Source organism: Zeus faber (assembly GCF_960531495.2).
Source record: "Zeus faber genome assembly, chromosome: 17".
In the NCBI taxonomy this organism is placed as follows: domain Eukaryota; kingdom Metazoa; phylum Chordata; class Actinopteri; order Zeiformes; family Zeidae; genus Zeus; species Zeus faber.
The window spans coordinates 3,427,096-3,441,219 of NC_137204.1; the positions used below are offsets into that span (position 1 = coordinate 3,427,096).

The window sequence follows — 14,124 nt, forward strand, 5'->3', positions numbered from 1 at the left end:
CATCAAGACTCTCTCCAGCTCCTGCTCGCCAAACCTGGAACAGCTGACCATCTCATGCCGTCCTTTCTCCCTCCCCCAGGAATTTAGCACGGTCATCATTACAGCAGTTTATATTCCACCGCAAGCAGACACCGACACAGCACCTGTACGGACCTGTATGATGTGGTCTGCGGACTTCAGAACAAACATCCCGATGCGGCTCTGGTGGTGACTGCAGACTTTAACAAGGCGAACTTTAAAAAAGTTCTGCCTAACTTCCATCAACACATCAGGTATGCTACCAGGGGAGATAGAACATTGGACCACTGCTACATACCATACAAGAATGGATACAAGACCGTCTCAATCCCTGCTTTCGGGAAATTGGATCATTCTGCTATTTCAATACTTCCTGTTTACAAGCTGTGCATCGCTCGTGGAATGGTAGTGGCGAGGGATTTATAGCAGTGGTCAGACCAATCATAGGCCGCGCTTCAGGACGCTCTTACTGACGGAGACTTGACATGTTCCAATCAAGTTCCAGTGACGTCAACAAGTTTACGGAAGTAGCTACGTGCTTTATAGCTATGATAGCAGATAGCAGTGAAAGCTTTCCCACAGTGAAAGTTTGGATATTTGCGAACCACCACCATGGGTCGATAAATCCATCCCCGGCGCTCTGAATGCTCGCACGGCGCTCTGAATGCTCGCACGGCCGCTTACAACGACGGTCTTGTATCCGGAAATATGGACAGTTACAAAGGGGCGTCATACAATCTGCGAAGCGTGGTGAAGGACGCTAGAGAGATGTATAGGGACAGGGTGGAGCGACAGAAGGAAAGACGGGACGCCAGACGCTTGTGGAACAGAAGCTCCTCCTCAGCCACGAATGTGGACGCCTCCCTAGCCAACAAACTGAACACCTTTTTTGCATGGTTTGAGTCTGGCAACAACACCGCTAGCTTGCCAGCTAATTGGAGTTATACCGCTGTGGATGAGCACACACTCTCAGTGTTCGAGCATGACGTCAGGAGGGCTCTGATGCGTGTGAACACCAGGAAAGAGTACTGAAGACCAGTGCTAACCAGCTAGCCCCGGTGTTCACTAGGATATCCAACACCTCCCTGGCCGAATCGGTGGTCCCGTCCTGCTTCAAGAGGTCCACCGTCATTCCTATCCCGAAGATCACGTCTCCAACCTGCCTGAATGACTACCGTCTGGTGGTCCTCAACTCGGTGGTCATGAAGTGCTTCAAGAGGCTGATTAAGGATTAAATTACAGGAAGGCCCAGGATGACCTGCAGGATAATGAAGGATCCTCACACCCCAACAACGGACTGTTCCAGCTGCTGCGGTCAGGCAAGCGCCTCCGCAGTCACACAGTGAGGACAGAGAGACTGAGACGGAGTTTCTTCCAGCAAGGTATAAAGACTGTCAATGCTGAACTCACCAGGGGTCCTAACAAAAAGCACTGAGACACTCACACAGGCCCCACTGTCTTACAGTACCATATGTAGCATACTGTACTGCATAATGTGTTACTGTTCTGGGTTATTGCATACTGCGCTGTATTGCTGTTCTGTCGGTGTTACTGTATTGCTATGTGTACTGTTGTATACTTTACTGTATATCTCCATACTCACTTTATTCACATGCACTTTACTGCACATATCTGTATATACAAATAGCCTATCCCATATACATAACTCTATTCCCTTTTATTTTGTATCCCCACTTTGTATTATCTTTTTGAGTCTTATTTTATTTTAATTTTATTATATATATATTACTATATTCACTAACTGCATTATGTTTTAGGAATCAGTTAGTTTCAGTTAGTTAGCTTGGTAGGAATTTGGTAAGCTATTATGTTCTGTTTAGTAACTATTGTGCATAATCTCCGGGTGTGTTGCGAAGACATTTCACTGCATATATGTACGTATGAACGTATGAATATGTATGTGACAAATAAACCTCTTGATCTCTTTAAGATGCAAGTGGTCATGCTCCAAAATACACTCAAATATTACCACAGAACTGAAGCAGCACCTTGTAACCCAATCTCAAAAACCCCTTTCCCATTGTGCCAAAAACCAAGTAACACCCATTAACATCCAGCATTTGTCATTAATAGGAAAGGTAACACTAGGGTTTCAGTCCCAGGTCAAATTAAGTTCTGGACGCTGGCGCGTTAATAGACAGGGACATCCGAGCATCAATCGATCATTTCATATTGCATTTAGAATCCAATATCCAAATCAGAAGTAAAGAACTTTTTTCCGCATGTGGGGCCATGAAATTCTTTAAGTGTGGGGACTACGGAAGAACACCCCCACACTCCCCACCGGTCTCCCAGAGACTCCAGCACCGCCCAAACCCAGTCTCTGAACCAGAGGAGCGTCTCTGCTCCCCGCCGCTGAAGGAATGATGTGCGGTGTGTATATCTATAAAGTATAGATATACGCACCGCACATCAAATCACAAATCAGTATACTAACAGTCTGATTCTTTTGAACGGCTCATTTGTAGGAACAGCGGGACCAGAGTCGCGCTGGGTGATGAGCCATATTTCCATGACATGCCCATTTTCCAGCATGTTTGTGATGTCGAACATGACACCAGATAAAAAATGCATTTCTCCTGGAAATGGGAAAGGTGTCAATCGCCAACCCGCTAATTTTGATGTAAAAGTAACACAAAAGCTATCCTGGAATTTATGTCACAGAATTTATTTGTAAAACCGGTTGCTCTTGCCGACAGTCGCTCATCACTTTTTTCCCATTGCAATTAAATCATAGGACATTCAGGTGTCCTACCTGCGTGGTTTTCCCACAGCCAGACATTCCCACCACCAGGACGACCTTGTTGGCTCTGACCAGCTCAAGTATTTGGTCCCTGTGAGGGTGCACAGGCAGGGAGCGCTGAAGGCAATCCAGCGGTAACGCTGCCCTCTTCTGGGGAACCAGCCGAATGCCCTTGTTGAGGCGGCCGCTAGACCTGTTCTTGTCCAAGTTGCCTTCTGGAGGGGGTGGGAAGAACAACCAGGAAAGGAAAACAATGGGGAAAAATAGAACCTCCATGAAGGGCTGGGCAATATTGATCAAATCAAATAACACAATATTTTTGACCCAATACCTATAATCAATATTGATCAGATATTTATGCACAATAAATTAGTTAGTAATGTGAATATTATGGGCAAGCAGATGCTGGCTAGAACAGGCTACAACAGTCTACAGAATTCAGAAAATGTTATTACTTACAGCCTTTAAGGCCAGGAGAAGCCACTATTTAACAATTTCACAATATTAAAACAATCAAACTCCCGGACGATATCTAGGCTTGATATTGATGATATCAGAGATAACAAGACACAGATTACAAGAAAAAAAGCAAACACAGTTAGCATGCAGTCCGTCACTATCTCGGTACTGGGCACATCGGTACTGGGCACATCCCTGTGTGCCCTGTACGAAATTGGTATTGGCCTTGTCGTCTGTCTGAGCAACAGTGAAAGCTAATATCCCAAGAAACTGCAGTTCCATTCAGTTTTGCCATTTTATTTGAATTCTTCCAGGTTTTGTCAGTAGTGCAGTCTAGTTGAGTGAAGTTACAAAGTGAGTTAATCTATTTTTTTTATTAGTCCATGCTACTTGAAGATATGTTCAGAATAGGGATGTTAACAATAAATCGACTCTTGATACATTGCTAATAAGAATTTAATCAATTGAGATTTAGTCTTATTGATAAGAATCCTGTTATTCTTGTCGGTCTTGTTTTTGTATTAACGGGAGTATTTGTGGGGTGCAGGGCGTTTTGAGAAAAAACTACCTAGCCAGGAAGAAGTAGTACTCACTGGAACAAGAGGGGACGAGTCGGGAAAAAAAAGGCCCAGGGGAGCGGTAAGTAGTAGTAGAAGTAGATGGAGGCTTCCAGAAGAATGTTAAACAACAAACATGGCTGCGCGTAAAAAACAGGAGCTTTGATGAGGATACTATGTTTATTTTCCTCGATAACTCATGCTGTTCACAAGTCCACTTTCTCAATGGCACGAGGGAGGGAAAAAAAACCCTGGGGTGAGGGAGAGTCATGATGGCAAAACGAAGCAGGCGATATGTTGCTATGGTGATGACTCCAATAAAACATATTAAACTAAATTGTTTTGTGTCTGTTAGTCTTGTCAAAACATTACTAAAATGCTTATATGTAATATAAGAATGTTAGTTATGTTTAGTAATTTTATTCGCCTCTCGTCCATATCTGCCGCAGGCTTGATCTACTACATTGTTTTTTTGGAAAGAGGAAAAAACAGAAGCTTATAAAAATGCACAGGGATAACATTTCAATGAGGAATTTTAAATAAGGGGAAAAATGTGTCTTTGCGTTGTGTTCTCTCCGTGCTCTCTGTGCACCCTGATCGCCGTGCCCTGTTTCTCCAAACAAAACAACTAAAAACAGTGTGGGGATGGGGCATGGAGGTACAGGACTCATAGGGATGCGTATCGTTAAGATTTTAACGGTACTACTACTCTTACCGATAGTCCTATCAATCCATTACATTAATGGTGTGATAGCAATTATTTGATAACAACTTGGAATAGCGAGCGATGTTGCTATCGCCAATAAAACTCTTTAAATGTGTAGACAATGTATGTAATGTATATTTCACCTTTGTGTAAACTGAGCATTGTTGAAACTGCATGCTGTGTACATGTGGAACTGAACAAGAGACAGATCCTATGGAATTCACACCTTATTTCTGTTGTTACGAAGAGTGAGGCATTCTTCTTGTCAAGTCAACCATAACAAGAAGATTTTACCTAATATATCACCATCAGGACCTTTGTATCAGAATCAGAATCAGAAATACTTTAATAATCCCAGGGGGAAATTACTTGTATGTAACACCCATTAAAAACCGCCACCCCCAACTTATTGTTGAAGAACTTGGCTGCGACTCAAGGGAGAAGCACTGTTTTCCTTGTGCTTGCAACAACATTAAATAATACTTAGACATAGACTGAAGTTGTTGTGGAATGAATTCTTTATTGATTTGTCTCACCCCTGGGTACAAAAATATAAATTTAGAAGCCTGCAGTGGTAAAATTCAGTACTCTTATGGGTTCTTTATTTATTTTTAAAGAAAAAAAAAAATAATTAAGAGCAGATTTATCACAGCTTAATTTTCTGCACATTACGCATAGAAAGGGGGCAGTAGGGGCACATTCTGCGCCATGGTCTCCTCGTGCATGTGTGTTAGCTAGGCAGAGGGAGCTTGCCCCCACCCCGTTAACGTATATCTCCATATATCTGGTAATGGAGTGGTAGAGCGAGAGACAGGAGAGATGTCTCTTCTGATAATAGCAAAAATGCTTCTTAGACAAATATCCTAAACTTACTGCAAGTTAAAAACGGGTTGTATAGTGTAAATAAATAAATCAGTTCTCTTAATTTCTCCAATAGCGTTAACAGTACTGGTAACATCAGAGCTTATTGATACTACGGGCTTTAATAATTTAGCCATAGGCTGAACAATTAATCAAATTCAAACCGACATTGCAATATAACAGAATGCAATTTTCAAATCACGAAGCCTGCGATTCAACAAAAAAAGTATTATTTTTATGTTTTACAATGTAACCAATAGGGCTGTCCAGGGCTGGCTCTTCCTACAGGCAACTAGGAGACCGCCTAGCACGCCATCCCGGGGAGTAGGGGGACTTCTGGTTGGGTGGAGCTAATGAAAGCCGTTGTGAAATACACTACGTACAAAACGTTAGGGATATTTGGCATTTGGGTGAAATTTATGGAAAATGTAAAAAGTTCACGCTACAGTGATATTATATCATGAAAGTAGGGCATTTAAGTGGAAGCATGCAATGGTGATTTCCTCATCTCAAACAATTTATTGAAACAAAAGCCAACAACAGTGGTGGGTATACCACAACAAAAAATGTCAATGTCTCAATAACTTTTCATGTGCCCTTGAGCATTAATTACAGCTTAACAACGACGTCTCATGCTGTTCACAAGTCCACTTATTGTCTCCTGAGGCATGGCACCCCACTCTTCTTGAGAGGTGGCCCTCAGGTCATTGAGGTTCTGGGGTACAGAGTTACAAGCCTCTACACGGCGACTCAGCTGATCCCATAGGTTTTCTATGGGATTCAGATCTGGAGAAAGTGCAGGCGACTCCATTTGAGGTACCCCAGTCTCAGCAACCGTTCCCTAATGATGCGACCTCGATGAGCTGGAGCATTGTTGTCCATGAAGATGAAATTAGGCCTGTGTTGTTCATGCAGGGGATCAATGACTGGATTAATGATGTTATTCAGGTAGTATGGGCTTGTCACTGTACCATTCACAAAGTGTAGGGCAGTTCTGTATTGACTAGACACACCTGCCCACACTGTAACACCACCACCAAAGGCTCGTCTGGTGACAACAGTGGCTGATGCATAGCGCTTTCCTTGACATCTCCAACATCGTTGGCGGCCATCATTTCTGCTCAACGTGAATCGACTTTCATCAAAGAACAGCACCGAGGCCCATTGGTCCCTCGTCCAGCGTAAATTCTCCCTGGCCCATGCAAGACGATGATGCCTGTGCCTGGTGGTGTGGTCAGGTACCCTTGCAGGTGGTCTAGCACGCAGACCACGCTGATGTAAACGGTTCAGAATGGTCTGACATGACACTTGGGTGCCTCTCACCTCCCTTAAATGTGCCTGGAGTTGAGTGGCATTCATCATCCTGTTCCGCGGGGCACTGTTCACGATGAACCGTTCATCAGTGTGGGAAGTGGCCAAAGGACATCCACTTCTATGCCTTTCTGTGACTCTTCCAGTGTCTCTGTATCTCAGTTGCAACCTGCTGATGACACTTTGTGACACTCTAAGTTCAGTGGCCGCTTCCCTCTGAGAACATCCTGTTTGAAGCCTCACAATGGCGAGGTAGTGTTGATTAATTGTTAGGTGTTGTCTTGGTCTCATGATGTCAAAATGTGAACAGCATGATGAAGAGGACTGTTTAAATACCAATTCTGGATCAAACACCTGTTGTGACTTTTGCCGTTCAGCCCCTTGTTAGAGAACAGCAAGTTGTGCAAAAAGTACTGAAACATTGAACAGTTGGACATGTGCATTCAAAAGTTTAGAGAAGGTCAAATTAAGTTCACCTGTAAAGGTTATTGTGCATTTTAGGTTCATCCTGAAATTTCACCCGAAAGCCGAATATCCCTAACTTTTTGTGTGTAGTGTATGTCTGAAATGATGAGAGCAATGTGGGTACCAAATTTCGGGAATATCGGAGCAACTATATCACAACTAAGACCTACTACGCATTAGGGGGCACAACAGAGCCCGCTGACAACACCCAAGTCTTTCACTGGATATTCTTGTCATTTCCAGGTTCTGATGTATGTGCCAAGTTTCATGAGATTGAGTATGGCAAGGGCGTCAAAAGTGCTAAAAGTAATTGCCCAAATGTGATATTGAATGGAAGTGCTAACGAGTTTGAATGTGTGCAAAGTTGATGAAGATCAAAATGAAAAAAATATATATTTATTATTAACTTTAAGAACAATGATACTTCAAAATCAAAACATCAAACAACTTTGTCAAAAATTGCCCTGCATTTGCAGGCGCTAAAGAGCCTACTGGCCACTCCCAAGCTCAATCACTGTAGAACTTTGGATTTTGAACCAGTTCTGACATGTGTGTCAATTTCCGTGAGTTTCGAGCATTCCAAGCCCATTACCTAGTCCCAAGACAGGTGTGGCTGCTGAAACCACAACACCCCTCTCATTTAGCTAGACATCTCATACTTCTTAAATGGAAACATGAATCGCCACCTACTCAAAGTAGATGGATCAAGGATGTATTACATCAAGCTTGAGAAGATTAGATTCTACCTGAAAGGCTCATTGAGAAACTTTGAAAAAACTTGGACATCTTTTATGGACTATGTAAAGACCTTAACAGTTGCTCCAGAGGATGGAGATAACTAAAGCCACAGAATGTTAGAATGTTCCGCATACATACTGTTATGCACTTACGCACACACATCGTTTTTTTGGGTTATTTTTTTTAGGTGTCCATGGACGTGGTGAACCCTATTGTTATTGTAATTGAATTACTTGCTCAATGAGATAAGCACTTGCCATTCATTTGGACCCGGTACTTAGAGTGCTCAGATCCCAGGGTTCAGGTCCAGCCACCAGCATAACAGACTTTACCTCTTGTAAAATTCAGCCCTTGTTGAAATTGTCATCATTTTTACACAATGGCAATTTGTCTTTGATCTGATTATGCCATCTGTGCAACATGCGACATACGTAGATGGTTTCTGTGTATTGCTGCTTGCAGCTGTATTTTTGTTTGATTTGTTTTTGTATTCTGAACTTTTCCCATTGCCCATTTTGTTTCTGATGTTCTCTTAATGCAAACACCTCCCCCATTTTTTTTACTTTCCTGTTTATCTCTGCTGTGGGAATGGGAGGAAGAGGACACATACATACGATTGTCTGTGTCATGTTTAAAAAATTCCAAAACCTAATAAACAGATTTAAAAGAATAAAAATAATCATGTGGCCTTCTCCAAAGCCCTAACCACCCTAAACCAATATGTGACCTGCAAGACAAGGGAGAACAGGATCCTGGGCCTGCCGTTTGCCAATATTAAAGAGGCATACACATCCACTGCCCGGTTTATCTCTGCTGTGGGGATAGGAGGGAGAGGACGCATAGGTACGATTGTTTGTCATGTTGAAAAAAATTGCAAAACCTAATAAACAGATTGAAAAGAATAATAATAATAATAATAATAATAATAATAATAATAATAATAATAATCATCACGTACCCCTGTCCAAAGCCCTGACCACCCCAATGCCAATATGTAACCACAAGGGAGAACAAGACCGTGGGCCTGCTGTTTGCCAATATTTAAGAGACATACACCTCCACTGCCCTCCTCCGCTGCCCTGCCAATGACTCCATTGATCTGGATTGACATTGATAACAGATTTATCTGGCAGGAAAAATCCGGTCTAAGTGCAGTTTACCGTTTTCTGAAACTGGAGCGAGGAGAGGGAGAGAGGGGGATAGAGAGAGGGGGCAGAGGCTCTTCCATGAGATGTTCCTCATGAATATATCTTGCCCAGACAATCTGATCGATACCCATTCACAGACCTGCCAACCTTTTAAAATAATATTTAAAAAAATATTAGAAAAATATTTTGAGTACCACAACAATGTATCAGGAAGATTTTGTGGCGTTTGAGTTACTGCAGCTAAATGACTCCATTACTTATTCACGTCTCGTAACAAGGCTAATCATATCATATGCGAGCTACTAGGGCTAACTATATATACTAATTTATCTCATTAGGATATAACCCTCGAAATGCATCATCTTGCAAATTTACTGAACATTTTTAGCAACTAGAGATGCACTGATTGCAATTTTCTTGGCCGATGCCTATTTCAGATTTTTTTTAAGTCTGATCCGCCGATTCTGATTTCCAGTTGCTGTACGTTAATGACAAATACATCCAGTGATCTGATCACGCTCACGTGATGGGACAGCTGCACATACTGACTACCGATTTTAGTAACCACAATAGTGAGATTGCTGATTTTGACACCGTTTATTATTGTTCATTATTCACTATGGAACATTAATAGAACATGAAATTGTCACTGAGTGCCAATAAAATTTAATATGGAACTGTCACCAAGTTTCAGTATAATTCGACCTGTCACTCTCACTGAGTTTTAGTCGGACCCGATATATAACTTACATGGAAATGTCCACTTCACACTTCAAATGAAAGTCTCTTTCACTTTCAGTGCAAATATACATTAATATTATATTTATATGGTACTTTGCAAATAAATTGCAATCATTACAAAAATAAATAAATAAAATAAATCCGACTCTTCTCGCTGTAGTTCACAGGAAGTCCTCCTTCGCTCACTGTGCTTAAACCAAGTGAATCAAATAGATTCAACTCATTTTACTTAGTGACTTGTCAAGAACCGAGTCTCAAAAAAGAGTCAAACTTTTCATCACAATCAGAGCTCCGCTGTGACGGCGATAACTACTCAGTCTGCACAATTTTGGAATATTGTCAAGCTTTAAATAAATAAATAATCAAATTTTCATTATACTTGAAGTACCACCAAACAGCTAAATTTTCTTTCTTTTGCTCTCTTTTTTTTAGTTCAGCGTCAACTACTCGACTACATTACATTACGTTGGTATCGGGTTTGAGTATCGGACCATTTTTATGAATACAGACATGAGCACAGGCGTGTAAATTTGACCGGCACAGAATATATCTGACACTGATCAGCCGGTGAGAACCGATACTGCTTTCAGTTGCCTTAATTTAGTAAAAACTGGATGTTTTTGTGTAAATACTTTACTTGTAAATAATAAATCCTGCACATCTGGAACGGGGAGACCGCATTACATTACGTTCTATGCGTGCATGAACCCCCCCTGCATTCATCCCCGCGCTTGGTTGCCCCCAGCAGTCGGCGATTGGAATTTTGCACGATTGCCCGAACCTACTGGATATTAAAATACTATATATTATAATTACCATTTGGACTACAATTCCAGATTATACTACACTATTATATCATATTATTATTATAATATCATACTATTATGCTATATCATATTATACTATACCATACTTTGTAGTACAAGAAATTATGCTTTGGACATTATAACACCATTTGGATTAAAAATCTGGACTACACATTGCACGTGGACATTCAAAACACCACTATGGATTATAACTGGACTAAATTATGGACAATATCAAATAAACCATACTTTACTACACCTCTTTAATTATTGCTACCGCTCCCATCACTTAATTGCCTCGTTCTGTAATGCTGCTGCGATTCCCTTTGCTGCTACAACCTGTACGTACTTACTTACTTTGACATAGCCGCCATCTGCTCTTATTGGATTCACTAGTTAGCAAAGCGGTACTTCATGTTAACTTTGTTGTTCATATGCTTCATACATTTTTTACTTTAATTTTGTCTAACGTTTTATACATTTTTTTGACTTGGACTGTATTTTGCTGCTCTAAAATCTGACCTAGCACCTACCTTATCACACTGAAATGTTATTTAAAATGATCTCTGATCAATGATTTCATTTTTTTGTGTATTGAGCCTACAACAAGAAACACAAGGACACCAACACCATGTATACAACTAAAACACATCCACCCACCTTCCAGTAGGTTCCCGGGAAAGCTGTACGCTGAGGGAATTTGCAGATCGTAAAACTCCTTGGTGCTGATGGGAAACCTCTCAAGCAGGTCGCGTGAAACATGCTCAGAATTGGGCGACAGTTTAAATGTCATGATGGACCTCACTGAATTTGAGCTGCCTGTCTTCCAAACAGTAAGGGAATGTCTTGCTCCTTTCCTTTAAACAACAATAAAAAAGTAGAAACTATTTAAATAGGCCACAATGTTTCCCAATCCCAAACCCCCCCCCCCCACAGAGGAATAAAGAACCTTACTGTCCATGTATCAGTCTATGCATCTATGAATCCATGCATCCATCTATATCAATCTATGCATCTATCTTTGTATCGTTGTACTTCTGAAATCAAAACTGTATGAGGAACTTTAAATGAAAATTCTTAGAAATTAATTTATTTGGACTAATTTTAAAATTGTTTGGGTAATTTTCACTTAAAATCATAAAAAAATACAACATGGATCTTTAACAGTCATAATTTGTTTCCATTCATTAAGACTGTATCAAACAATGACCCTGTACCAGGCTTTGTAGCAAACTGCAAGCTGATTGTTAGCGTATTGTTACATGCTTTATTAATCCCAGGAGGAGATTCTCGCAGGAGGGTATTCCCGACATCTGTTCATCTGCTTGGATAAACATGTATTCCTGAGATCCAGCTAGAAAAGATGCCAGCTAGGTTGCAATGACAACTAATGCTTTTCTGATAGCCTGCTTGGGGGCCAGGCTAACTTGAAGAGTTAGCTTGTTCAGTGCTATTCAGCGGTTTGATACAAAACCAATGGTTGACTTCAGTGAAAAAAACAGATGTATACATTTTAATTATGTCAGCTAGTGGGATATTCTCTTGAAGACTTTGGAAGCCCAATGTAAGGCATGAATGCCACTGAACAGCAATTGTTCAAAATTAGGTCAAAATAACTTAAACAGGGGTTAACATAAAGACAATTGGACACACCAAACGGACCTGACCAAATGAAACAAGAGGGAACATATATAGGGACATGGCCAAACCAAAAAGACACAAGAGGGCTGAAAGAAATATCAGAAACAAAAATGATTAACTGTAGATTTAATAAAACAAGGGACTAAATAACACAAGTGCACATGTTAAAATAAGTGAAAATGGATACAAAACATTAATCTATAAAAATAGATAATTATAAAAGAAATACAAAATAAACCATCCCCCATGAGGTTGAACTGAATGGACTACTCCACAGCTCGTTAAGACCTGCAGCTGTGGAGTTCTTGTTCTTTCCAGCAGGGGTAACAATCTTAAATACCAGCAATAAAATATGTATGTTATATGAAACAAAACCGATGTGTGTATTATTATGTGTTTTAAATTTGTATGTGCATTATGAAGGTAGAGTGTAAAGAGCTCACTTTTTAAAAAAACAGGGAAAATATAAGGTTGTTTAAAACAAACTGTGTGGGCGTGGGAGCCTCCATCGTGAGGGTGAAAAATAGCACATATCGTAAAAGAAAACAGTATTCAGATTTGTTGTTCAAGATGAGGAAGAAAGAAGCCTCTTAATGTTAGATAAAAAAAAAAAAACCTACCCTTTGGTTTTAGAGGTGAAGTCCAAAGTCTGAGCCAAATCGTGGACGTAAGCCCTCTCATAGCTACGCAGAGACGTTGGAAAGTCCATTTCTGTGCAATGAAATAAAGCTACACAGGTCAGAAACTATGAAAATGGTAAAATTGTGGGTTTCAGAAAGGGGTCCACAATACCTTTCTGTTGGCTGCAGTAAAACCTTTCCAAAGAGATGTTCACAGCGATTCTGACTTCCTCATCCACGACAAGGCCTTTCGGCATGTTTCCTGGGGAGATCATAGTCGGCAGTCTGTCTTCGGCCTCTTGTGGTGAAGTCACACTGGTCTGCTATATGGCATGTTCGGTGTCAGAAGATTACACAATAATCTTTCTAGTGATGACATAGCATTTTGAGTTACAGACAAAAACCCCTGAAGCCTTTAAACCAGGTAAAATATAAAAAAAATGCAATCACAATATATCACACCACAATTTCAGAAATTAACTGATATTTGGATTACGATATACTGTGGAAATCATAATGATCACGGTTGCAGTGTTCAACTGTTATATGGATCAAAATGCTTGGGACAGAATCATTCCTGAACATCCCAATGCTGTTTAAATAATTTCTTATAGTAATCAAGTAGTCCACTTACAGTTTTCATCTTGGATCTTTTCATACATGATGAAACATATGGAAAAAAATATTTTAACTACGGTAATTCTATTTCATTTTTCTTTTTACTTTACTCCTGTGACACTTTGTATTGTGGGAACAGGTCTGAAGAGGCAGTGCTATATCGGGGATTGCCGGTGCTATAGCCAGGTCAGGATTTTGCATAGCACCGGCGCAGCCCCCCCAAGGACTTACTTACATTTTTATTAAAGAGTGTAAATCGTGTCGGACAATTATTGTAAGTTCAAAAGTTTGAAGTTTAAGACTGATAATTTGTAAAACAGGCAGGTGTAGAGCAGTGGCGTACATGCGTAATGGAGAGCGAGCGATCTGTGCTCCGCTGCCCCAGTTTCCCGTTTCACAAAAAAATAAGAATAATGAAAACTGTGTTTTTACTTTAGATGTATTTATTTTTCTAATTTTCCTAATTGAACAAAAGTAAAAAATAAAATAATAATGCATCCCGTGTCAGGCTCTGTAGAGCCATTGATAGAAATTAGATGGAAATCTGCATCAGAAACAAAGAAAAGAAAATACAATTGGTTGAAACATCCGCTCATACGGATCGATTTCATCCAGACAGGCATGATCACTATAAGAGGTTTTCACTCTAGATATTATTTTAAAGTAAGGGC

General features: G+C 40.5%; 1 protein-coding gene across 1 annotated transcript in view; it reads right to left on the minus strand.

Annotated features, from left to right (window-relative positions):
• ythdc2 (YTH domain containing 2) overlaps positions 1-13,092 on the minus strand; it is a gene marked incomplete at its 5' end in the record, with an annotated part of 141,088 nt that extends 127,996 nt beyond the window's left edge. The window contains 4 exons of the mRNA XM_080018325.1: positions 2,795-2,997; positions 11,235-11,431; positions 12,836-12,926; positions 13,008-13,092. Of these exons, the coding sequence (XP_079874451.1) occupies positions 2,795-2,997; positions 11,235-11,431; positions 12,836-12,926; positions 13,008-13,092 (576 nt within the window). The remainder of the gene's footprint in view (positions 1-2,794; positions 2,998-11,234; positions 11,432-12,835; positions 12,927-13,007) is intronic.
• Between the last annotated feature and the right edge of the window lie 1,032 nt (positions 13,093-14,124).